The sequence below is a fragment of the Hippichthys cyanospilos genome, chromosome 1 (genome assembly GCF_059441005.1).
Source record: "Hippichthys cyanospilos isolate Australia breed blue-spotted pipefish chromosome 1, RoL_Hcya_1.0, whole genome shotgun sequence".
NCBI lineage: Eukaryota > Metazoa > Chordata > Actinopteri > Syngnathiformes > Syngnathidae > Hippichthys > Hippichthys cyanospilos.
The window spans coordinates 23,622,936-23,650,606 of record NC_142369.1 but is presented as its reverse complement, the minus strand read 5'-3'; the positions used below and the strand labels follow the sequence as shown (position 1 = coordinate 23,650,606).

The 27,671-nt window shown below is 40.2% G+C and overlaps 1 protein-coding gene across 4 annotated transcripts in view; it reads right to left on the bottom strand.

Moving 5' to 3' along the window:
* Nucleotides 1-27,671, bottom strand: part of ntrk2a (neurotrophic tyrosine kinase, receptor, type 2a) — an 85,943-nt gene that overhangs the window by 15,534 nt on the left and 42,738 nt on the right. For 2 of the 4 annotated variants that reach the window (XM_088415448.1, XM_088415462.1), the window contains 5 exons: nucleotides 21,836-22,024; nucleotides 13,737-13,867; nucleotides 3,256-3,428; nucleotides 2,761-2,916; nucleotides 2,364-2,454 (listed from right to left, as the gene is read on the bottom strand). In XM_088415448.1, the coding sequence (XP_088271574.1) occupies nucleotides 2,364-2,454; nucleotides 2,761-2,916; nucleotides 3,256-3,428; nucleotides 13,737-13,867; nucleotides 21,836-22,024 (740 nt within the window). The remainder of the gene's footprint in view (nucleotides 1-2,363; nucleotides 2,455-2,760; nucleotides 2,917-3,255; nucleotides 3,429-13,736; nucleotides 13,868-21,835; nucleotides 22,025-27,671) is intronic. The other 2 variants (XM_088415456.1, XM_088415467.1) reach the window with 1 other exon arrangement.

Genomic DNA, 27,671 nt, shown 5'->3' with positions numbered 1-27,671 from the left:
CTGTTCTTAAGACGCCCGTAAAACATTCTGAAACAGTCTTAGTGATTGTTTTGAAACAGGCTTAACTGCTTATGAACATGTTCAAATTTTCCTTTCAACACGAAAAAGAGTTAAGACTGTTTCAGGATGTCACAAGTCCTTCTTTCACTGAGGGACGAATGTTGGCGAGTTTCTGCGAAGGTAGCAACACTTTTGATCTTGTTTGGGTGCTTGGCCAAAATGTGGCAAGAGGTCAACAAAACATCACCCGAGGTTGACAGACAGTTGCCTGAATTGCTCTTGTCTAGAAATGTTCAAAAAAAAACAAACTGTTGATGAACGTTTGGTAACTTATTGGCAACTTTTAAAAAACCTCTGACATTTTTTGAGTGTTGGTGACTTTGATCAGCCCGAAGAGATCAAAAGCACCGCTACCTTCGCTGACACTTGCAAATGTACACCTCTCAGTAGGATATTGGCCGTCTTAGGAACGATTTCAACCCTGAACATATACCGACAAATCCCTGATGTGAATGTGTATTCTCTGCCTTCGTCAACACTCGCGAATATTAATATCTCAGTGGGATAGGGACTTAAACTTTCGAGCGTACGTGATATATATTATATTTATAGATTAGTATATGTAGCCCTACTCCAATGAAGTTGGGAAGTTGTGTAAAATGGAAATAAAAACAATGACTTGCAAATTACCTTCAGCAAATTATCTTCAACTGAATACACGACAAAAGCAAGATATTTAATGTATAAAATGATAGACTTTATTGTTTTGCTGCAAATATTAGCAAATTTGAAAACGGATTCCTGCAACATGTTCCAAAAAAGTTGCAAGAAGGGCAAGTAAACACAAGGAAAGTTGACGAATGCACAAAGAACACCTCTATGGAACATCCCACTGGCAAACAGGTTCATTGTAAAGCATCCCCAAAAGGTTCAGTCTTTCATAAGCAAAGATGGGGCAAGGATCACCACTTTGTGACCAACTGCATGAAAAAATAATCCAACAGTTTAAGCACAATGTTTCTGGTCGTTTTCTCCATCATCTACTTTCAATAATATCATCCAAAGGTTTATGTGGAATTGTGGAGAACTTTTTACGTGTAAGCGCCAAGGCCAAACACCAACATGGAATGCCTGTGTCCTTTGATCCCACACGTGTCACCGCATTAAAAACTGACATCACTTTGTAAAGGTTCTGACTGCACGGGCTCAGGAATGCTTCAGGAAACAGTTGTCAGTTAACACAGCCGGTCGCTACATCTACAAGTATAAGTTACGACAAAGCTAAGCAAAACTAAGCAGAATGTCGGCGCCTTCTCTGGGCCCAAACAATTTGAAATGGACAGATGCAAAGTGGAAAAGTGTGCTATGCGCCAGTAAGTCCACGTTTCAAATTGTTTTCGGAAATCATGGAGGTTGTGTGCAAAAGAGGAGACATCCCATCCAGATTTTTACCAGCACAAAGTTCAAAAGTCAGCATCTGTGATGCTATGGGGGCGCGTTAGTGCCAATGGGCAACTTACACATCTGTCATGGCACCATCAAGGCTGAAAAGTGCATAGAGGTTTTGGAGCGACACATAACTGTCATATAAGCAATGTTTTGCTCAGGGATGTTCTTATTCATTTCAGCATAGATTTTTTCAGCATATAGCCTACAAGAACGGTCTAATGTATTGGCATGTTGAATGTTTGTATAAGATTGAAAGTCTTTTGCAGACAAACATTTGACTCCTATTTGGCATTTCCTTGCTTCAATAAGTATCTGCTGTAAACACACAAAGAGAAGGATAAAACTAGTTGTCTGCTCAAATGAACTTCCCTCACGGAAAACAGATGGCTGCCGACTCAGACTCGCTCATCCAACTACAAATTTAACTGAAGCCACGTTAGAATTGTGACTGACAGCGGGAGAGGAGCTTGGGTAATTTGGCGACGTTCCAAAAAGTCTTATCTGCGTGTGCATGTACATGCCTACTACATGCCTACTTCCAGTGCACTTTATCTAAGAATAATAATCTGTAAACTATTTACTTTTTGGGGTGGTGCTGTACAATAAGTTTGAAATCACAATGAAATCTGTTGCAGATTCATGGTTTGAATTCTAAATGCAGGCAGTTCTAAATATTTTTATGGGGCATTGTTTTTTACTTATATATTTTTTTTCAGCCTTTATCGCCTGCCAAACAGCATGGCATTAGTGTGCGATGCACTTTAACAAAACATCTTACTGTACCCGCAATGTACTGTCGTCCATCTGTCACACCCATGCAGGGTGGGGGAGCAAAGGGGGCCACATGCATCAGGGAGGCAGGATTGGGAGGTGCTGGGCCGGAAAGTGAAATAACAATAAAGTTGGACACATACACCTACCCTGTAGTAGTCAGTGCTGTAGACGTCTCTGGACATGCCAAAGTCTCCGATCTTCACCAGCAGGTTCTCGCCGACCAGGCAGTTCCTGTTGGACGGCAGACAAAACACATGAGCTGTTTTGTATTGTATTGTATTGTATTGTATTGTATTGAGGAACAATCTCGGCTATTGAAATTTCAAACCTGATTTCCTACCAATGTTTTGGGGGAGGATATGATTATAGCGCAATTACTGGCTTGCTGGACTTTTATTTGCTGTGTTTAAATATGATTTTGCTGAATTCAGATTGTTTTTTATTTAAATCAAACAACCTTGGTGATGGCGGACAGTATTAACGAACGGACATTTTTAGGGTACGATACGGATCGTGTGTTATATAGTCGTGACAAACCTGGTGGCCAAGTCACGGTGTACAAAGTGCTGTGATGCCAAGTAGACCATTCCAGACGCTATCTGCTGGGCGATGTGCAGCATCTCCGACTGAGTCAGCTCCACCGGTCTGGTGGTCTGGCCTTCTGCCATCAAAACCGCATCCGGGCCGTGGGCCCTAAATGTGGAGATGCCTGTTAGGTTTGTTCTTTCTGTAATGTTACAAATGCTTATCTGGACAAAGAAAAGGTTACATGGCATATAGGGTAAAAGTAGAAAGAAACTTGGAGTCGTTACGCTCTTTGTAAGCTTTAACAGAATCCAATTTGCTGAAGCGGCTTTCTTTAAGACAAGGTTTGACCAAATTAATTGCAGAACGCAGTGTTGCAGTGTTAAATTGCACACAGTCGTGGTCAGATATCCTGCTTCACTGGGTTCTTTGTAAAATGCATGTCTTTCCTTGTAACCGTTTAGTGAGGTTTTCCTGAATGAGGCTATGCACGGTGAAGATCCTTACCTGAGGAACTTGTTGAGGTCGCCATGTTTCATGTACTCGAACACCATGATGAGTGGGTCGCTCTCCACGCACACGCCATAGAAGGTGACGATGTGCTCGTGCTGAAGGTTGGTCAACAGCTCGGCTTCACGATGAAAGTCCTTCCGGGCATTTTCGCTGGCTTCTTTAAGAGTCTGACACACACGCACGCACGCACAAAGTGACATTTTATTACACTGACAAATGGGAAAACATTATGCCGCACTACAAAGACCAATTAGTCATGTCTGCCGAATGGAACAAAAAATTGTCCTGTCATGTAAAAGTGAGTTACGGTAAATTAGACCTCGCAAGGATTAATTACGAGGAGAAATTGAAATTGCGAGCGGGGATGAATAGTTGAGTTGTGCTCAATGTGAGTAGACATCAGGGATAGAAATATGCATCTTAGCTATTTTTTTCAGCGTGGGGCTTTCATCTTGCACAAGACATTTGGTCAAGCTGTGAACTGTAGCTGACTTATTAGCGGTCCTTGTTTGCGAGCGGGCAACTTCACCTTCCCTGACAAAATGCATGATTCCAAAAACAAACCAAAAAAAAACCCCTACTAATTTAGCATTACCAATATGTAAATTAAAATTGGTAGGAGTCTGACAAACTAGGATACATTTGCTTTGGAAAAATGTAGCCAAAACTGTAGTCAAGATGGTCACGCTTTCTCTAGAATGCACAAGTAAAACTGCCTTCAAAGGACATTTGTCTCGACCTGGAAATTTGTGTTTTTATTGTGACTCAAGCGCTGTCAGCATGCCCCGCCCACATGCAGAAACAAAACCAAAGAACCTTTAACACAAAGTATTGTCCATCTGTCTCAAATATACAATATGATTCAAAGTTTTTAGCAATTGAAGAAAATATTAGAAAATATCTCTTGGGCACCTTTACTGAAAATAGTCAAAAAAAAATCCATGGTGAGTTATTTGGAATGCCAGGCAACAGCATTATCAAATTCACAGAGGCCATGAGTCTGCATAGCAGTATGATATGGAGCGCCCGTTCAGTGACCTTGAACGTCCACAAAACAAAGGAAGGTCATTATACTGATAAGAGAATTCAGTAGGCAAAAAGCAGACATCTGCTATCTTTTTAATGCTGGTGAATACGTGGAATGCGTCGGCAATTTGCACTTCTGAGGCGTACACGTTGAGGATGACCTGATCTGGAGAAGAGACTCTATTTCCTGAGGAGTCTTACAAACAAGAACAGACACTGCGTGTTCCCGTTTGTTGATGTTCCATTAAGAGCATCCTAACATTCCATGTATGCGCATGTGATTTTTCAACAGCACGGAACCAGGCAGGAAAGAATTTTAACAGGTTGCTGAGGATCCAAAGGATCCCTTCCACGCTTGGTGGAAAAGTACATCCTGCAGTGCACATCTTGTACCCTCGCAGTTTTGAGTGTTACCCACTGGCAGATGGTTATGGACATTAAAAACCACAACCAAAAGATTTTATGTGACGGATGTATGTGACTTCATTAAATGCCATAACTTACAAAAAATTTCATACAGGACGTCTCTTATCTTGAACAAGGGTCCCCCTTCTGTCATGAAATGCTGCTTTTTTTTTTTTTTTTTTTGTACTCTGTACACTTATGCTCCAGTACAGGAGAAAGCACCTCAATTTCATTGTACTCAGTTATAATAACAGTAAAGACATCCATGGAGCGGGTCATTTAAAAGTGACCATTTTAATAATACAGTATGTTCTATACACCACCACTATTCTAAACATGGGATTGTAATTCATATTGTGTTTGTGCAATACGAATTAAGAATCAAAATACACCTGTTTTCATATATCTCAGGGCCATTTTACCACCGACTGTCACCTGGGAAAGCGTAGGGCTGACTAAACAACCAATCATGGCTCAGCTTGCAAATGTCATGTGACCTCACTCAGAAAGCATTCACCTTGAGAAACGGGTGAATTTTGCTGCTTTATAAATATGCCACAAACACAATACAATCAGAATGATGCGTTCGCACAAGGGGTGCGCCAAAGAAAATATAATTGCAAAGAAAATAGTGACGTCGACTTAACCTTTGAATTTATTTTTATGTAGCTATGAGAAACTGGCTTTGGGGATTGAAAACAATTCTCCAATCACTCCACAACAGGGTAAATTATCAATAAAGGGAAAATCCTCACAATGGTAATTAATTTATCCATCCACTGTCAATAGCCGCTTATCCTCACAATGGTCGCAGGCTTGCTGGTGCCTATCCCAGCTGACTTCGGGCAGTAGGCGGGGGACACCTTGAACTGGTTGTCAGCCAATTGCAGGGCACGCAGCTACGAACAACCATCCACGCACCCAATCACACAAAAGGACAATTTAGTATGTCCAATACACCTGCCGGGCACGTTTTGGAATGTGGGAGAAAACTGGAGATCCCGGAGAGAGCGCACGTGGGCTCGAGGAGAGCGCGCAAACTCCACACAGGAAGGCCGCAGACATGCTAAGCAAGCGCCACCGAGCTGCCGGTAATTTATTTAGCCTGAGAATAATAACAGTTAAGAAAACACACAATTCCAAGAGGCCCTGCTTGCTCAGACCCTCATATTTGCTGATTACATTCCCATCCCTGGAATCTAATCCAACATCGTTCCCATTATGCCCGGGTTACATAACATGCGCGTTTGTGACAGAGCTGAAACGTCAACTCTGAGATGTGAGACACAGGAAATGAAAATGATACGGACTATGTATGCATCTTGCATCCGAACAGGAAAAATATATACAATCGCTTTTGCCCTACATGAATAATAGATAGTCTTCCTTCTGTAAATGCCACGCATATACGTTCCCCCTTCTACAAAGAAATAAAACACAAGCTCTTGTTACAAATATAGGTCCAGAGCGCAAGGACAAGTTGCTAAAAAAGCTCCGGGGGGGCGGAAAAAAAATGACACGATGACCTCGTGGCAGCTGGACTTGCTGAGATGCCAGAAAATGAGATGGAGCATAACCCCGCCCCCACCTCTTATCAACCAATTGAGTCTTGTTCGAGACCATTATGAAATGTAATACGAGCTGGCGTGACAATGGAGATTATGACAGTTCCAAAGATGGAAATACAATATTGAGCATATATGGGAAATCTGGGAGTGGGGTTTGATGCCCTTAGAACAGGGGTATCTTAAGTGTGGTACGTGCAGGGAGCCATTTGCCGTCTATGGCTTTTTTTCAGATCCCAAGAGTTCTTTTTTTTCAAAGCTGTAAAAAAATACACAGAATATAAAATACGTTATTTTTGTTCTTTAATTGGGGCGACTCGCTGGCCAGTGGTTAGCAAAAGCGATTGCATATATTTCTCCTCTTCGGATGCAAGATGCATACATAGTTTGCATTTTGTCCCCAAGCCCGCGTGGGTTCTCGCCGGGAACTCCGCTGTCCTCCCACACACGGGTGTATTGGACATACTAAATTGTCCTTAGGTGTGACTGGGTGCGTGGAGGGTTGTTTGTCTACACTCTTCTAAAAATGTTGCCATTCGTTGAGACATACCTGTACACTTTATCTTGATACTTTTAGAAGTTAAAACATGACATCATGAAACACTACATCGAAGGCAAATGGTAAGCAGAGCTGGACCCGTTTTTGTTAGCTGCATCAGTGAGGCACTTGATCCTTAAAAAGACGTAAATGTGAAAACAGATTTTGATTTAGAAAAAAAAAAATTTTCATGTTCCCACTGTAAAATAAATACAATACTAAATGTATTAGCGTAATAATGGCCTTTTTGTTTCTCAATTGCGCCCCACTGGTTTCTTAATTAATAACCAAACCAAGCTCACGTTTCATGATGAGAAATCTTGAACGGCAGCTCGGAAACCACTAATGTGCTTTGCGTTGAGACCATAAAACATTCATGAAAGTGTAAAACATGATTTATTAAATAGTGTGGCGTTGCGGGCTGCATTTGCGTGTTTATTTCTATGGCGCATGGGTCCGCCGAGGCCAAAGCAATGGCGTGAAAAGAGAAATGTGGGAGACGAAAATCAAATTTCATGAATTTCCATTCGAGTAAACATTCAGTGCTCCTTTAGGGATTGGCCGCCGATGTGATAACGGTGTGAAATGAGAAGCAAAAGAAATCATTGCTGCATGAATACAAGAATAGTAAAGGAGTGCGGGGTGGTGCAAAGTTACCGGAGCAACTACGCGAGGTGTCAGCCATCCAGTGCGATGAGTCCCCGAATGCATCACCCAAGCCTCCACGCTGCCGTTACAGTGAATACAGTCCAAGTCCTGAACGCGACAAATAAACGCAATCGGCGGCCTCGGGCTGGGGGGAATGCAGCGACTCCCATTTACATGTGTTGAAGGAAGCATTATTGAAAGTGTTCGTGATTGATGAGCCGCAGACGGAGACGCGTGCATAAATGTTTGTGTGTATGTGTGTATATCAGTGTGTTGTTAAAGAGCGCCTGTGATCAATGGCACCTCACCATTTATACTGTATGTAGTATAATACAGTACAAGTCTAACTTGCCTTCGCTTCGTTATGGGCCGGTGGGTGATTGATAGGTGAGCCTTAAGTCGGGATCATTAAGATCTGCTGGAGTGTGTATGTTATTGTGAAGTGCTCAATATGTTTTCATACAGTTGCATACATACGGAGTGTTGGGGTAGTTACAGTGTAATTACTGTGCATATGAAGAGTGAACAAAAGGAAAGATTGTGCAGTAACTTTAAATGTGGTGATTGGAGCGGCACGGACATCAATTGAGGTCAACCACTTTTTAATTACAATACAATAAAATAAATAGGGTCTGTCTGAATTGTTGAAATTAGCTGGTGGATTCTCGTATGTTTTCTTTTTCAATCAATCACTCAATCAATCAAATTTGATTTCAATAGCCCTAATCACCAAAGTCTCAAAGAGCTTCACAGGCGAAAAGAGGTCATGTAGACTCGTACAGAGACATCTTTTCGCTATAGGTACACAACAGCATCCCCTGCTCAAAGCTCCCAGAAGGGGAAGGAAAAACCACAATTTGGGGAAAATCTGAAGCCTTCAGAAGGGACCACAGGTGGGAGGAGCCCCCTTCCAGCCTCAACAGGTTGAAGTGGATGCTGCGTGTACCAAATACAGACCAATACAGATACACAATACATTTTTTCTAAATGGCTGACGTTAAACGAGTTAAGATTTGTTTAAAATGTATTTTTCCAATATTTGTGGCACAATTCAACCAGTCTCTATCCTCACAAATATCCAGGGATGACTTTATTCTGAATTACAACTTCTCCATCCATTTTTGTGTTTAAGTATCGACCACGCAACGGAAGTCCAGACTTCCTTTTCTCTGTTCATTCCGTGAGATTCTCCTGAGGAGTTCCCGAGATGTTCCCAGGTTAGCCAGGAAGCAAAGGCCTCACCAATGTGTCCTTCAGTTCATTGGTTTACCACATTGCCGATTTGAAAAGTAACAATCTCACTACGATAGCAAACACGGCTTGATGATTTCCTCACAATCCACCGTATGGAACAGGCAGAACAGCAAGGACGCCTTTCATCTGGTATGATTGAGGGGGATTAGTTTGGGGTTTAGAGTGACTATGTAAAAGCATCTGCCATATTTTTAACAAAATCATACATTTACGACTCTTGACTTGTACTTAGCACCGATACAACCAAGGGAGACCAGAAGTTACAAAAAAACAAGTTCTTTATTGTTGCTCTCAGAGGATATTCAGCATGTGATAAAATGGCTCATTAAGATGCAACCAACAAATCTCATATAATGTATTTCTCCAAAACATGGGAAGGTCAAGCCCCCAATTAAATGGTATTTAAAAAGTGTTTCTTTCAACAACCCGCAGGAAATGTGATTAAGTGGATAATTAGCATAGAATCAGATCAAATTGTTAAAAAAAACCCAAGTCCCGCAAATAGTGACCGTTGCGCTGATAAAAGCCAGGCCCTACTTAATTCATTCGATCCCAAAGACATATTTATACGTGTTGAAAAAGTCCAGACATTCAATCAATTGCAGGTACTAATTTAAGCAGGGTCTAAAATGACTGCAGTGAAATCATTCACTGTCAGGCAAATAAATCAATCAATCAATATGGTACCTGGGATTGAATATCAGGCTGTTGAAAGGTACGTAAAAAGACGTCAATGGGATTGAATGAGTTCACAACCAGGTACGACATCCACTTCAGTACACACCAGGCCCCAGTCGTATGATGGGTGGGTTACCCACAAAGAAGAATAGTGTTGATTTTTGGGTCTTGACCTTCGCCGTAATAGAAGCCATGTCCCAATTACCACTGGATGTATCGCAGACAGAGAAAAATATGTTCTTTAAGGACCTTCTGGACTGATTCCACAACAAATAAAGCAAAATACCACGTTTCTTCAAATAGACGCCCCCTTTGGAAGAGACACTCTGACCCAAATACACCAGGTGCATCATCAAGGAAAAAGTGTTGCAGTAAGCTGGCTTCCAGTCTATGATGTATTGGCTGATTAGCATTGAACCGCAACAAAAAATATGAAGCACCACATTTCCTCAAATACAGTCAAAGCCTTCTTTCTAATCCTGAACATGCTGTACTTATCATTGAGTGAGTCATTCGTGGAGTAGGAAGGGGGGAAAAAAGAACATTTTGGTGGTATTTCAGGATAGGATTGGTTGTAGCCTGCTTCTCATCGACACCTTGTATCCTCTGCAGCTGAGCAAATAAATGTCCTCCAGCTATTAACAACGCCAATGTAAATGTGGGTACTTCATTTGCATGGTACACCACTATAATAGAAAGACGGCGGAAACACGACTCGCACCTAACTTCACATTTCAACGTGACGCCGACTTGTTTGATTGACATTTATGCCTGTTGGTTTAAGCCATTTCATCTCTTTCCAACATCCTTGTTCAATGTGCCAATGGTTGATGCAGCAAAAAGTGAGGAGGACGAGGATGAGGAGGAGGAACCCTGGTGAGAAATGGTGACTCACAGCATTCCAGCAAAGGGAGGAGGAAGGAGAAAGAGCGGGAGCATGCTACATTAACTAATTGGGGGAAAACAAATCTGTGGATTCTAATCAATGGGCTGCCTCTAATTATTTAATGATGAAGGCACATTTGTGAAGCAGCATTTTAAGAGGACAACAATAGGTACACTTGTACAATTCCCGTCAAATTAATTTTAGTCCGTGGAAAGAATTGAAATGTCATTATTTGATCCGCCCGTCACAAAAAAATTAAAGCATGTAATATTTGAGAATAGCACTGTATTGGATAATATAAATATGATCAAATAAAAAAAGCACATGTTAAAATTCATTTGTTTTTTTAATTGAATATTTCTCTGTTTGTCCTGTTAAATAATAAAATGAAATTACATCAAACATGCTTTTTTTTTTCTTCACTCAAGCAATAGTGTGACGTTTGTCCATGGCTGCAGTAGTAGTAAATGAAAAAAAATCATCAAAACTGAAACAGAAAAAAATATTTTCCTTCAGCTGAATAAAATAAGATTAACTAAACTTACATTTGTGAAATTAACTACTGATGAAAATGATATATATAGCAACATTTTTTTTTTTTAGTTTTTACACTCAATACCATAAATGGGTTTTGAGAATGATTTGAAGTGCACTAGTTTGGGTACCATATGTTAGCGCCCTGCAAGATGTTATCGGAGAGGTACTAATGACTCCATTCTTGAATAATATACTTATTTAACAACAAATTTCTTTTCTTCAAGTTTTTCACAGCCTGAATGTTGCATTGGTATTTTAGAATGAGTTACTAGTTACTTTAGTTGAGTTACTAAAGTAAAATAAAATGAAGTGCAACCTCCTGCTACATTAGCGAGGGTGAATTTCTTTAAAGCTTGTCGTATCCAGCTGTGAATCCGGAATCTGCCACCAGGCAAGGCACGTCGGTGATGAAAATGAAGACCTCTTGGACTCAGGCCTCTTGGTTGGAAAAACATGTATTCTATAGTTTCATACTGCATGAGCTAGCTCGCCCATGAGTTCAAGATGGCGAGAGCCCACATGGCTCTTTTATTCTTGCTTTTTAAACCCCTCTATATGCTCCTTTGCTACTTAAATGACATGTTCTGTGGTCAGGGGTCCAGCAACTCTCAGCTCCCAAGGCAGGCCCAAAAGGAATGCCTTTGGTTATCTGACTTAGAAGTTGCACTGACAAAAACTACTACAACGAGACTTTTTAGCAAAATACTAAAGAAATTAATCAAAGTCAATGAACATCCCAAAATACACTTAACTCACAAACTCACTCTAAAAACACATTCAAACTAGCTGAATCAAAAAAAAAACCTAAATCAAATAAACCTGAACTATAATGAAACATCCCAAACTATTAACTATTAAACTGCTTTTGAGTTAAACTTTGGGCCACAACAACAAAGCAAAACAGGAGGCAAGCAAGAACTCGCAACTTGAAGAACTTTATGTTAAGGTACCACTGTATGGCTGTCAAAATGCAACAATATGTGATTGTGAGTGAAGAAGTAAAGGTAAAGCAGGTAAAAAGGAAGTGGAGGATGTGAACAGTATGTGGCGAGGGCTCTTACAGGTCATGTATTGTTAATGAGAAGTCTTTCGCAGTCAGATTGAGTTTCACTTCCCTGATGGAGAGATGGATGAAAGGATAAATCGGGATTTCCAGGGAGGCAAACTGGCTCATTTCCACTGCTAAGTCTGCGGCTCAAGTTTTAATTCGACGGATTGCTGGCGACAAATAGCCAAGTGAGGAAGTGAACTGAGACACCAGATAAATGGAGTGAAAAATGAAGGATTATTTTTTTACACACCTGAAGTGGCATACACATACAGTGTACTACTCTTCTCCCACCCCCTGATTGCCTTCCCCGCATCTTTGATAGATTTGATAAAACATATATTAAGGGCTGGTGGGGGAGGGGTCAACCAAGTTGGGTATGTTGAATTTGGAAATAGGTCGACTAAAAAATTAGCCTTGAAGCTCTGCCTTTTCTACACTAAACTATGTTGCAAATACACCCAGTGTTGCATTGGCAGCAAAGGACTCCCATGAAGCATTGGGAAAATACATTTTTAACGAGTGACAAAAAAATGAAGTGACATTCAATTTTTTCAAAGCGGAACAGTACTTGGATGATGTTACAGCACCTGAACTTATGCAAAGACCGTCTTGACGCGAGGCTCCCTTTTCTGCGTTGATCCGCAACGTTACAAATGGGGGCTTAAAAACATGTACTTATTTAATGTACTTTCATCAAATACATTATTAGCATTTAAATCTTCCCCTGGATCCCCCCCCTGAAAAAAAAGGAAAAAATAATTGTGAACTTCCCAAAAAGCACGATGGCTGTATTATTCAAGAATATGACCTCCCATTACAATCGACTGAATACTAGCTGAGTTTCAGGTGTTTAAAATCAAATTATGAAATGTGCCCAGTCTGCTCATCAAGAAGAAGAAGGAAGAAGAAGAAGGAGGAAGAAGGAAGAAGAAAAGAGGACGCTATTGGCCTTCTAGCAACCAACAGACAGGAAGTTATTGAATTATTCCTGAAAACAGAAATTATTGGCCTTCTAGCAGCCAACAGGCAAGTTTACACATGGAATATTATCAAAACATCATCTCTAAGTGAGTTACAAGGACACTATTACTTGCGTAAGGTACCTACTGTATGTGTGAACTAACTACTAATTTGTGTTGTCGACCTTAAATGGTAACTGGTAGCGGGCTAATGCTGTTCACAATTGTTAATCAGTTAGCATTAGCAAATTTTTATTGTAGATAATAAATAATGAGAAGTTATACCCACTCATAATAAAAAAACAAAAAAAAAACAAAGAATGAGTACTTAAATGTACACTCACATTCATGAGTATAACAAAAATGTGTCAATAAAATAAAGTTTAATGTTTTGGGGGGCTCGTAGAGGATCCAATTATAAAAAGAATTAATCGATAGGATAATCGTTTTTAAAAAGATTCAATGGTGACAGCCATGCAACACAATTGCCCCAAACGAAGAAAATTTCTTGGATTTTTGCTACCTTTTCATACTGGGTTTTGATATCTTCCAACAAGAGTTGAGGTACCAGGTAACAATGTGACACAGACTTATAAAAGACCATGTGAATTGAATGTATTTCTTTAGGTAGCCTATGTTGGATTTTGTGCGGTACACTGTTTAATATTCCTGAACATGCTGCATGGATGCAGTTTGACTGCAAATATATTGTCGAGCACACAATAACTTCCTCTGCCAATAACAACATTACTGGCATTATTTGTGTACCAACAGTCGGCTTCAATCGCCAGCTTAATTTGACATGCAGATATTTTCAATTCCCACGCAGTAAAGACAATAAACAGAATGGATGGATGGCAGGTCTGAATACTAAACATAAGACAAGCAATCCACCTTGAAATTTAATCTACTTTGTCAGTAAGGTTACCTTGACGGCCACCAGGATCTTCTCCTGGTCAGGCGACAGGTTGTAGCATTCGGCGAGGAAGACTTTGCCGAAGGCCCCCTCTCCCAGCTCCCTCTTCAGCACGATGTTGTGTCTCTTGATGTGCTGGACAACTGGGTGGGGGAGGGGGGGGGGGGGGGCATATTATTCAAGAGCAGTATTAGCAGGGAAACTTAAAGCACAGACAAAAGAGGTTTTTTTTTTTCAGACATTCCTGACTGAATATTATGTTGCGTCTTCCACAGAAAGCAAACTACGTAGTTTAGAGTGATTGCAGTAGAATCACATTCCATTTAAGCTCAATTGTTCAAAGCACCAAAAATATGATGGCCACAACTATTTCTTACTTAAGGAAATGTTTTATTTTACCTTTTTTGGGAGTCTTTTTTATTTTGTCGTGTGGGTGATCTCTTACTGCCTTCTGCTCAGCTGAATCACTTCACAAACCTGCTTTCTGTTGCTTGGCAACATGTGACTCCACGAACATTCAACATCTCGCCATGGAACGTGTGTCTCCCTTTATTCTACACAGCACTTAAGAATGTGGCCGTAACATCGGACAGCCAGATGTGGACCTGCCCGTCTGCACTGTAACACCCCACGCAAGCACCTCCTCGCACACGCACGGATACATATAGGACACACGAGCTGCGATTTATCTGTGATGTGATTAGGGGGCACATTTCAAGAAAAGCTGTCCACTCAGAATATCACATTAAGATCCAGACGGTCTCCTAGAGGCTGCATCGATTTACACTAAGGGCGAGAGAGTGAGAGAGAAAGACAGCGAGAGAGAGAGAGAGAGAGAGAGTGAGAGAGAAAGACAGCGAGAGAGAGAGAGAGAGAGAGAGAGAGAGAGAGAGAGAGAGAGAGAGTGAGAGAGAGACAGAGAGAGAGACAGACAGGGAGAGTGAGAAAGAGAGAGAAAAGATTGGAGTTGAGCTCAGTCCATTCCATTCAGAATGTATTTTTATGATGTTGTCACACACAAATACACAAAACACAGGAATCAGGAAGGGGTCAAATTCTCTCTCTCTCTCTCTCCCTCTTTGTTATTTCAACACTTTAGATTGGACAATATGTTGTAAATATAATGATCAATAGCAAGTAAAAAATGTCAGATTTAACAAATAGTGACATGAGGATTTGGTTTCACCAGCGATATAAAAAGTACAAACAAAAGTGCAAAAGTACAAACTTGGCCATCATCTGAAGACCAAGGATATCAAGTATCAAGTTTTAGCACAGGACAGTCACTCAGCATAATGTTCGAGACAAAGCCAAAAAGTGTCCCTTTGCTGAGTAGAGACTGATTGCAAGGGAAAAAAAAGTCTCCAATTTGGCCTGATTGTCCGTATGAGGCTAAAAGTGTGAAAATGTTAAAGAAGGCAGAGAACAAGAACAATGTTGAGTAAACTATCATATGTGTTAGGGATCAAATGAGTACTCAAGTAATTTGAGTACTTTGGTTGAAAAACATGCTCAGGGCATGTTTTTCTTGCCCCGGATACCTGTCGACTAGTGAATCGAGCCCGTGCGGACTCGGCGCAAAGGGGCGTGGTTGCCGAAATAACATTATTTGATGAGTGGAGATCGCGGACCCGTCAAGCTTGAACCAAGCTTAATACTTGAAGACAGGATAAAAGTAATAAAGATGATAAATGGGTGAAGCAGAGTGAAAGACATTATGCAAGAAATTGCATATGAACATGAATGCTTATTGTTGATTTGGCAATTTCTTTTTTTTTTTAAATGTTGGATGGTTATGTTTTTAACTTCAGTCAGATTGTACATCGCACAACAGGTTTTTTATGTTTACTTCCGAGATATAGACTTGCCATAGAAAAAAAACATTTCTGGCTGCAAACATTTTGTTGTAGAGGAGTTATTCAAAGTAAATTTCGGACATTGAAATATTGACAAAGCAGGCCTAAGGATACAGTGGTGGTGAGCTCGAAATGGGGTTACCACACATTTTAAAAGGCATGAAGATCATTTGCTTTTTATTAGGCATTCTTGATTATCAGTCTCAGTACGCGCTGTAGTGTGGCAGGCAGTGGTGCAATGGCACCACAAATTTAAAGATGTGCAAACAATCTCAAGCTGCGCCTACAGATCATTGAGTTCACAACCTAATATGTTGATTCAAGGGAAGTGCTAAGCAGGGAGTCTTCATGGCTAAGTGCTTATTGCTTAATAGTGTGCAGAGGCAATCACTTGGTTAAACGAGGGGGTGGCGTGGAATAGATACGTCAGCGTGATTTATTCAGAACTAGCATCACTGCTCAAGGTTTTTTTTTTTTTTTTCTAAATACAAATGGAGAAAAAGATGGCGGGAAAGAGATTGTGGAAGCAGAAGTACACGTACCACCAGGTGGGCCAAATTTAATAATTCTGTCCCTCTTTCTGATCAAAGTCAGTAAAGGCCCGATTATCAGATGTCTCTGTGAGATTATCTTGAGTGATCATCGTGTGGGGTGGGATTTGTCAAGAGTGATATTTTCTCCCCCTCTTCAATCGGCGAGTAGAATGGGCAAGGTCAACAATCGTGAATGTTAATGCATTTTGAGAGGGATGATAGCAACCTTTGATGTATGTTTGTGTTGCTGCCTTTGCAAGTAGAACAATTGCACTTTGGCACCATGCTGCCTCTCACGGGTCAGTCCTTGTACTGCAACACAAATATGGTTGTGAGAGGGGGACCGTCATTGAAGATATTATTGCGTGCGTGGTGCGTTTTAATCTTCTACAACAGCACACCGCACGGTAGCAATGTGAGCAGGGTTCGGCAACTCCCTTTTTTGAATGGCCAGCCAGTCAACGGTTTTACCGCAGTTCAAATTTGGCTTGTCAGTAAGTGTCCCACAAAGCCAAATCTAAGTAAGTGTTCACAAAATTAAACAAAAGTCCAGGTTTAAAGATAAATGAGACTCAGCCAACTGTACAGTCATTTGCTATGTTTTACAATAAGACTTAACTATATTTATAATTTCATACAATATATAGCTGTTGCTAGAAAAGGAAATTGGTGAAATGCTCGGGTCAGTAAATGGGGCGATTAATCATTTTTAGTCAATATTCTTCATTATTAATCAATATTTTTCATTTCTACTGTATTCTCGCACAATTTTTTGTTGTGCATCAAAGAGTCCCCACCTGTAATTTTCTTTTTTTTTTGTTCTTTTTAAAAAATTGGTCCACTTCAGTCCCCTCCAACCACATCGCTTGGTGTACTGAGCAATACAATAATATAGTTGCCTCATTCAGTAGTAGGGGTACGGTGCAGTTACTGTATAAGGTTTAATTATTTAGGATTTAAGTAAATATGTGTGCTGCAATACCTCAAAGTCCGAGGACTGCCCATGGCATGTGCGTTTACAGTTAGCGTCTCTGTTTGCCATGCAGGGAAGCTTCACAGTGTGTCTCTCCACTATATAGCTTTTTTTTTCATGAAAAAAAGCAAAGCACTGAGGGTGCAAAAAATGAAGGGTGAAGGAGTGAGGGAACACTTATATGGAGTATTTTTTGGACTAAGAGCCACCAGGAGGCAGTCCACTAGTAAAGCAAAGGTCTTGTTGCAGGTTTCGGTGCATAGAATTTGTTATTTAGGTATCCCCATAAAAAGAAATCGAGTGGGGTAAGGTCTGGTGAACGTAATTGAGTTATCAGCTGCTAATATGTGTAAACATTTTTTGGGACACCCTGCATTTGTACTGCTAAGTATTGATGCAATTTTGCCCAAACACTTTTATGCCTTCTCTAGTGCTATACATATCTAATAGCTAATTATTAAATAACAATATGTCTGCCCACTAGTACAGTACGGACATGCAACTTGAAGCCTCTTTGAAATAGATCCTACAAAGTTGGCACATATGAGAGCTGTGACAGCAAATTCATCGGCCTTTGCCTTTCGCAAGTAGCCCAGCAAAGCACACAACTGGCTTTTATAGGCGGCGTAAAAGGTGCTTATGTGTCTCACTCTGTCTTTATTGAACATCTTTGTGGCCTGGTTGTTTACTCTCTCTTGCTTTTTAATTAACATGCCCCCCATCATTTGCACCGCGCCACATTATCTCTCCCATTCTTCAACTCCGGCAGTCGATTTGCGTCAGGTGTTTTGTGTTTGTGGCAATGTTTCAGCACGCCTGCTTTGACATTTCCCATCAAGCACCCTCCACTTTTTCAATTATTTTGCCTGCTCCCTCTGCGATATGTGGCCATCTCCACAGTCAAACATACACACACAAACACGCACATGCACAGACACGCGTACATACACCCACACAGACACACACACAAACACAAACGCATACACTTTTCACCCACCCTCATCAACATCTTATTTCCTGAATCCCCTTCCACAATCTCGCTCCTAAATCTTTCCACGGCCTGACCTAAAACAAAAAACGCACATAAAATGCTATATAACCTAAATTGGATGGCTGATCTTTGCCTGTGCAAGATAATAATGTACATTGGAATGCACACATTCACATTTTTGGGTCTCTGACTCGATTCAGAATCAATTTCTGATTCAATTAAATTTCAATTTAAATTTTCAATTCAATTAAAAATGTTTTCTGCTTCAATCTATAGCTGTGCAAAGAATTCTCATACAACTTCATTCTGCTTTGTAAGACAGAATAACACAAATCGATGAAATATCTTTTACATTTATTAAGTTTAATTTGCCAGGAAAAAATACCATGTGGACAACTGCTAGTCTTTGAAGCTAGCAAAAAAATGGAGTAATATGCATTGGTGTATTAATTAAGAGTTTGCATACAATGTTTTGTATTTTCTTTTCTTTTCGTGTTTTGCGGACATGGTGAAGTTTTGTCTAGTGTTGATTATGGATCATCTGCGTTGTGTCCTGTGTGAATATCTGTTCCTGGTTAGTGCATTTAATTCACGTCGTATGCAAGATAAAAGTGCGATAGAAAGAAGAATAAAAGACATGACTGAATGCTATTCCTGTCATTGTTGATCTATTTTGTAGGAAAGCGGCAGAAATATTAATCACAGCTTCATCATGACTGGAGTGCACAATAGGTAAAAGCCACTTTTAATGCTTACACAACCAACAGATATGACATGTGCAGCCGTGTGGTTTTCACGCAAAACGTGACAAGAGTACTTTCAATGAGGACAGGGGTGGTTCAATTTCCTCCATTGTTTATTTTTATGCATCCTGTTAGATTAGTTTTGACTTCTTGACAAATTCTTTGACAGAGATGAGCATAGAATTGTAATAAAAGTGTTTGAAAATCAGAGATTAGTAGATGATGTGCAATGATGAAAGATGAATGTGCCAGAACTTTAAGCACATTTTTCTCGGGATTCCAACTTGACAACATTCAAATGGCTGGGTTTATGCTTGTTTTTGCTATATCATTTCAAAGGAGATTAAGTGCAGATTTAGAATATATCGACAAAAATGTTCATTTTCTGAGATGCATGCCTGACTTTGTGAAAATTCATCATACATACACCGTTCCCTCCTTTTTTGTAGTTAACGAGGAGCGGAGGAAGATGATGTCTGACCTGAATCAAAATTCATTTTCAAGGGAGAAAAAGTGGACATTGTGAGGATAGGATGGTCAATAACTTTGCAGGCTGGCTTGTTTTAACCTAAAGAAAGATTCATTTGCCACTTAGTTTGTAAATAATGTGGTGACAATGATGAATTTTAAGTTTTAATGCTTCTGTCATGTTATTAGATAAATATTGATTGTGAACTGTTAGAGGTAGAGGTTTGAAGTTGTTTGGAAGTGATTTATTGTACAATAAAAGTAACTGGGTTTCTAGTTTCTTTTGAGCCAGAATTTTTTTTTTTTCATCTCAGACTTCATATGGAGGGGTTTCTAGATTTTTGATAGCACACAATGAACAACTGCTATTATTATACTACTTTTCATCTGATTAATACATAGTGGCCAGAAATATTCATCGTGCAGATTATATACATATATATAACATAATAATGAAAATGATATATATTGTATAGTATTATAATATATTATAATGTGAGTTTACTACTTTTTTTCTTTACTATAGGTTAGGGGACCTTAGTGATAGATTAGGGCGCATTCAGACTTTGGTACAAGTTCTGGATACGTAGCAGCTACTGAAAGCTAACTGCGTGCGTTTCCGCAGATGAACACATGCCACATTCTCATTGTCAAGTGAGGTGTTCCTTGAATGTCACGTTTAAGTGCATCAACTCTCATCCTCATCAGGGCTGCTGACAAATAATACGTCCATATGCAACACAATCAAACTGTTGGTAAGCGCCCTGCGTAATACTCTTAATGGCTGTAATATACACAAAACAAGAACACAGACTATTGACCGGCATTGATCTACCTGCTTTTATTATTCTCTTATGTATGAAATCCTGCTGTATTATTCACTTGTGTTGCTGGCCTTAACAGGTCAATCCCCATTTGCCATTACTACAGTCCACCACCCCCACTCACACTATCCACCCCACTCCACCTCGCTTAGCTAATTTGCTACACAAGGTCGCAGCCTGAAAAAGCTTTTATGACTTGCCAATAATCATAATGTCACATTGATGGAGTAGGTCAATATCTGAGTATGTGTGTGTGTATGTGTGTTTATCTTCTTTGTTTATCTGGCTTTATAGGTCAAGCAATCAGCAGGAGCGCAGATGGGATTTTGAAATTGGGGGGACAGGGACCAAGCTTATAGAACATCCATATTTTTTGGACTATAAGCCGCAACTCTTTTCTCATGATTTGAGCACTGCTGCTTATAATCAGTGCATGTTCTTTTTTTTTTTTAGCCTACAGGAGACAATCCACTGGAAAAGCCAATGTGTGCAGCTGTTCAAGGTGTCAATTTATGGAACAACTATAAAATAGAAATGAAAAGATGATAATCAATGGCAGTGTTTTAAAAATCTAGAAATCCAAGTATTAAAATTATGTATAAATAAATTGAATAAGATTGGGTATCAAAGTTATGTGTAAATGTGATGTACAGTATGTATGACTGTACTGTATATACGTATAATTGTATGTATGAATTATGTGCAATATGTTTATATGGTCACTAAAATGATCAGTCAAACAATGGGAGACAGAAGAAGATGCTATTGAAGCATTGACTTTAACTTTGAACTGCGATCTGCCGTATTGTCAGTGTTGAAAATATCCATCAATGCATCTTCTTTGAATATGATGGTGCTAAAAATGCAGGCATGTTCAGTCTGTTGAAGATAGGATGTTTCTGTAAGCAGGCAGGGCAATCAAAATAGTTTTAAATAAGACGAAGACATTTATACATGTACTGTGTGAATATATATACTCACTCACAGATATATGTGTGTGTGTGCGCGCACATGCTCACATGCATGTTTCAATGCAGCCGTCATGTTCATTGTAAAAAGTGAGTTTGAATCAATGACAACTAGCCAGTGCTTGTGTCCCACTTGAAAGTAAAGTGGTGTTAAGTTTTTATGAACGGTAATGCTGCCAAGTGTGTGTTCACGGGTTGCTCACGCATGTGCTCTTAATCTCTATTCATCCTTCAGAATAGACAGCAGGTGATATTTTACAAGGTCATTGCCATGACAGCGGCAGCTATTTCACTATGGCAACCTCCACACACTTTTCACGGTTAATGCAAGAGTTGCCGCTTGTGGCGCAACTGGCAATTCTTCTCTACCTACACCAAAGAGATTACATGCTCATTAACATGCAGCTTTTGACAGGGGTGTTCAAATGTTCTTCTTGGTCTCACATAGTCAAATTGTAAACAGCAAGATGAATCTAAATTCTATTTAAAACAGGAAACGCATCGGTTCACTGATCAAAATCCGAACGTTGAGGTTCAGCCCCATGTTGGAAACCAGCGAGCGCGCACATTTAAAATTGTCCTGAAATTTCAATCGAAACACGGCTCAGCTTTTTGCAGGTACTTTTTTGACTTTTTGCCCAAATTTGGAAACACTGCTACATCACAGCTTTCTTTTATAGGAGCTAAGGAAACATTTTGACGAGTATTTAATGATATTTTTAGTAGATGCAAGATGTAGATGGAATGCTACTTACAGGTGTTGGTCTTGAGCAAGCTGTTGGAGCTCCTGAAGTACTGAGGGTTCTCGATGACGGGGATCTTGGTCATGCCGATGATGACGGCGTCGGGGCCCATCTCGGAGGATGACGGCGTGTTACTGCCGTTGGAAACGTGATGGAGCGGCGAGGCGGAGTCGTCATCGTTGCTGATGACCGAGGCCGGTCCTGAAAGAAGACAGAGACAGGCAGATCGTATCTTTATGAGAATGGAGTGCGGAACCATTACACTGCCTGCCAAAGTCACTCTAATTGTATGAGGGGAATGGGAGACTTCATTAGGTTGTTAAGCTGTTATTAGCCACGGCGGAGGAGATGAAGACTTAAGGAGAGACGCTTAAGTTGCGCTATTGATCCAAACATGTTCTCGCAGAAGGGAGATATCAGGAACTCAAATGTCATAAAACCTGCTGGGCAGATGCATAATCACCTAGCAAATACTCGTTAGCTTTGGTATGGCTGCAAGGTGATGGTGTCGTATTAGCATGTGACTAAGACAGTGAAAAAAAGACAGATCGTATTCGCACGCAACTTGATATCGTAGCCGGTCGGGTGTTCTAGTAGCATTAGCAACTAACAACAAAATTGGCAATGTTGGAAAAAATCATTTCGGTTTTGGTCACGTGTCACATATGGTCACATATAGTGAAACATTATTCAAAAATGTAAAAATATTCGCATGACTCAAGGCCGGTACATCATGAGCTGGGATTGATTTCCCATGAGCATAAAATGACAATGGCTGTCTTTCCTCTCATGCGGCCGCTTCGAATGAATTTTAACATCCAGCTGCAGCTGACGGGACGTGACTGAGGATAAAGTGTGAATTTGCTTGTGTGAAACATGTCTGACCAGCTGGCTTGAACGTACACACTCGGATGACGTGAGGGAATTGGAGGAGCCTCAATCGAGAAGCAGAATAAAAAAAGGCCAGCACGGAGATAGATTTTTTTTAAGAAAAGTTGTGTTGTTGTTGTTGCTGTTGTGCTGGAAGCATGAATTGGTGCATCAGAATTGTAAGAGAGGATTTAGAGTATTGTGTTTGACACAGCCATTGTGTTCAGGACAATTGGATAGGCGGAGGAAGCGCATGTAAGAAAGTTTACCCAGAACCTCTGCTGGCTTAAAAAAGACTGAATACTTTTGAAAAAAGAGGGCATATGCAAGAAGTTATGATTGTATTTGTGTTTTATGTGATGTGGTGTGTTGTATTATTGTTGATGGGTTTTATTTGTTTTTATATGTTCCGTAAAGTGCTTTGTTACATACGTAGCTGTTCTGAAAGTGCTATATGAATGAAGACGTATTATATAGTAACGCCACTTTGATCATATTTAAGACCTCCCGTTTAGTTAACATGACCACAGGGAGTCGGCGACACAGATTCAATCTTTTATCGCAGGATTTTGCAAGAATGGTTCTGACTTAGCTATAAAAGGAGAATGACAATTTTCATGACCTTTTAATGTTGGCTTTAAACATTATGAGCTCTGTTTTCATAGACAGTGCATGTGCACTCAGGCCTGATAATCATGCAAGCCTCTTTTCCTGTTTGTGAATTCGGCAGACAACATTGCACCATGCTCGGAATTCGACGGACCAAAGCGTTGTCTTTTAAAGGTACCCAGTGGACCTGACAATTTAGTGACAGAAAGTAAACTATACTTTAGACCGGGTGAAACCAAGTTTATGTTGGGGAGTAGGTGGTATAATACTATTTAGTGGATTTGATCGCGATGCGGACCGACAGACACTGAACGTCACAGACGTGTGTCTTGTATTTCACTCATAAATATGACAGCAGTGTGCATCAAACCTTTTAAATCATTCTAGAAATCAGTTTATAGAATACATTCTTACTATTATAGTTAACATAGGTTTAAAATACCATCATGCATGCGTCACAGTTATGAATAGAAGTAGGGTCTTATCACACATTGACAAACAATTAGGAGTGGAAGGTGTTCTCCAAGGGCCCGGTTCACAGCAATCAACTTTACATCAACCTTAAGTGGAGATCTTCTTGCACTTTCTTCTAAATGTACTTCTCGTGCATTGACTCTCAATTCCAGAGTCCATTTATGCGACCGCTGAGTAGACAATGCATCTCTTAAGTGTTGATTTGAAAATATTGAAATTAAAATGTGAATTCTGTGACAAAAATGTGCTGGTGTGGATGCTACGAGCTAAATCCTTTTTCTAAATCTGTATTTCAGAAAACTGTGATGCCTGACATTTCAGACCAAACCTCCAACTCAGAAAAGAAGTCTTAAATGTACAATACGTTTCTCCTCCTCGGGTACATTTGATGCATCCCTGCATCCCTAATTTTACCCAAAATACTGAAGACTAATGTCACACAAGAACCAAAAAAAAAGACAAATTCGAGCAATCAGTTATGTGATTAACATTATTTAAGTGCGATTGCGGGTCAAAGGAAGGGCAATCTAAGACTCCAAAAGACCCGGTGATCAACTTTAATCCATCTCAAATAAATATGGGCATTGGATGCTATTAAAAAAAAAAAAAAGAAAACTATAAAGCAAAAAAAAAAAAAAAAACAACAAAAAAAACTGGTGATTCTTTGATTTTTCCATTAAATCTGATATCTGCTGTGCTAAAATGCAAATACATGTTATTGTATGCAAACTAAACAATGTTGTATTATTCTGCCTGTGGCATTTTTAAATCCTTTCAGCAATGGGTTTGAGGATTAAATATCCTCAGCTACCTTCCAAGTGCCATTTTTTAAGATAATGAAAGCCTTCATTTTGGACAATCCAATTTAAGGACAACCAAGTGCACGGTTTCTAATTCCTCTAAGAAACTGATCTTGTTTTTGTCTGCCAGCTAATTGCTCATTTGTTTAGGATTTGGAGGTTGTCTCAGTGTAACAAAACGAAGGACCCACATATGTGCAGATCAGTCTCCGTTGTGTGTGCATGTGTGTGGGAGGAGCCGAAGATCATTAACATATAGAGGTCTTGGGGTCAGATCGTTATAAATGCGGTTAAGCCGAGGGGCAAAAGAAGGCTGTGAGTGCGTGTGTCTCTGTGTGTGCGTGTGCCTGTGTTTGCACATGCATATGCACGTCTGAAGACAAGAGTGAGGTGACGTCAGGACCGCTGGGAGTGACTTGGTAAAAAACATGACCGAGAAGATAGAAGGGTGAGGTGAAAGTATAAGTGGGGTCGGGTTAATAGACACGAAAGCCATGTTTAAACTTGCCTGCTGGGGGGAAAATCCCCCTCTTGACTGTAAATAAATCAGCAATGGTCACGCCTGAAAGCTGCGAAGCGAATGTGCATTATCGGGCGCATCTATCTTTTCTTATGTCCCTCTAAATAAAGCCTATGGGGTCAAAAGATGGCATTGTGAAAGCCAATAAACATGTTGCTGAAATGACTTATTCTCGCCATCAAACTTGTGGTCCGACACATTATTTGTGACGGTTTCAGATAAAGAAATCATTTTCATGCAAAAGAGTGGCTGGTGTCATAAAAGCAACATATATACATATATATACAGTATATTCTGAGTTCCGCAAACGTGTGGTAACAGTGTGCGTTAAATCCCTTTGAATCATTGTAGAAATCTGTAAATGGAAAAAAAAAAAAACTATTCGAACCATATTTTTAAAAGCACCCCTTTCTATAAACAAATAGGGGTATATCTATTAAACAATGCTGTTTATCTCGCATTCTGAGGTAATGTATAGAGCAGTCCTGTAAGTCTGGAGTATGCCCTTGTTTGACACACCCCTATACAGTCTAGCTGTTTAAAAGCCTTGGAGAGTACAAGTCTTCGCAGCTGAAAAGTTTGTCTTGTTGCCGTTAGCAACACCAGTTCAACTTTGGTCAATTGCTCTCTCTCTCCAACATCGCAATGCAAAGTGGCCTCAAACAGCACACATCTGTATATAACACTGCTGATGCATCTTTTTTTGCAGGCTCTTCACCTCATTATGCCTAGAAATCTTGCACCCTTAAAATGGGACTCAAAGCTCTCATTAACGTGAAATGGGAGGCGCGCATCTCCTCAGTACCGCTAAAGAATTACCAGGAGATCAGCAAGCAATCGCTTCATCACATGAGATCTGATCCATTTGTTAGTAGCCCAGCAATAATAATGGAACTGATATTAACTCAGGTGAGTTGTCCCAACCACCGGTACCAGTTCATGGACCACACAAGGAGCAAGAATTTTCACAACCTACCCACGTAAACTTCACCATGCATTTTAGTCACTAAACTAAAGAGTCGTTCAGCCACTAGACCAAAACAGAATTTTTTTTTTGTTTGTTTTTAATTTTGTTTGTTTTTAATTAACAGTATTTTATTAACAGACATAAAATACTGTTAACCTTGAAAATGTTGTATTAGATGTACCGTGTTTTCTGCACTATAAGGTGCACCTAAAAGCCTTAATTTTTTTTAAAAAGCTGATGGTGCGCCTAATAATCAGGTGTGCCTTATATATATGAATCAATATGGAGATTGGGATTCGTAGATGGGAAATTAACTGATGAAGTAAACTTGATCAGTTTCTTGTGTGTGTTTACAGTTGAACAATTTTATAGTTATTATTTGAGTTATTATTGTTATTACTTTGAGTAGTACTATATTGTGATTGAAAAAGTTTTAAAATATGTCATTAATTGAGGGTGCGCCTTATAATCCGGTGTGCCTTATAGTGCGAAAAATACGGTAGTTATCTTTGTTTTTAATACTGTCACTTTGAAATCAGCAATATAAAAGCGCTGATTTCAAGTGAGTGTCACGGGGGTGCTCGGCGGGTAGGAAGGCCGGCGTAGTTGCGGAGGAGGAGGACCCAAAAGCAGGAGGGCGTCGAGACAGGGGCTTCGTGAAACCCATATTTATTAACTCAACGAACGGGAACAAAAGCGGGAAAAAACAGGACGGCAAAAACTCGAACTAAGGGCGCAGGCAGGCTGGCAAAACAGAAAACAAACACTACGGGCAGGCTGGCAGGAAAACACGGGGCTGAGGGACGATGGGCGAGACGGGACTACAAGACGACAATTCGACTACGAAAACGCGACAGAGACAATATGACAATGATCCGACACGGGCTGTAACGAAAACTAGGTTTAAATACATTCACACTCTAATCAGACAAACGCACGGCAGCTGGGCAGGGACAATAGGCAAAGGGAGCGGATTGGAGGACATGAGGGGCAGGTAACGCGGACAGGTGGACTAAATCAAAACTAACGCAGGGAGACATGAGAGGAGCAGGAGCAGGAACCATATATGAAAACAGAAAGGAACAGAACCCCTCAAAATAAACCCACAACCCAAAATCCAACAAACCATGACAGTGAGTTGTCTGCCACCACCCCCACCCCGTCCGCCCTCGGTTGCCGGACCGTGAACAGAATGCACTTGTCTCAGCCGTTCACTGACACACACACACACACACGCACGCACGCACACACACACACACACACACACACACACACACACACACACACACACACACAAAAGTATTGCGACCTCTGACGTTGAGCATGCAAGTTGTCACACAAAGATGCCTCTACAACATTTTAGTTTTTCCACCCAACAGTTCCATTTGCTATCTTGCTTTGCTTCCTCATTTGCATTCAGTGGTTGGCATCCACTTTCAGGTGCATTAGTGCATATTCTGCTCAGAAGTGTACACTTCTTTGCCTAGTTAATAAATGGGGGCAGTGGAGAGTTTCTCATCCCAAAGTGAATGAGACACAACTAAAACATTTGAACCAAAGTATTTGAATGGTCTTCAAAAACCTACCTTCATAAACCCATCTGAAATT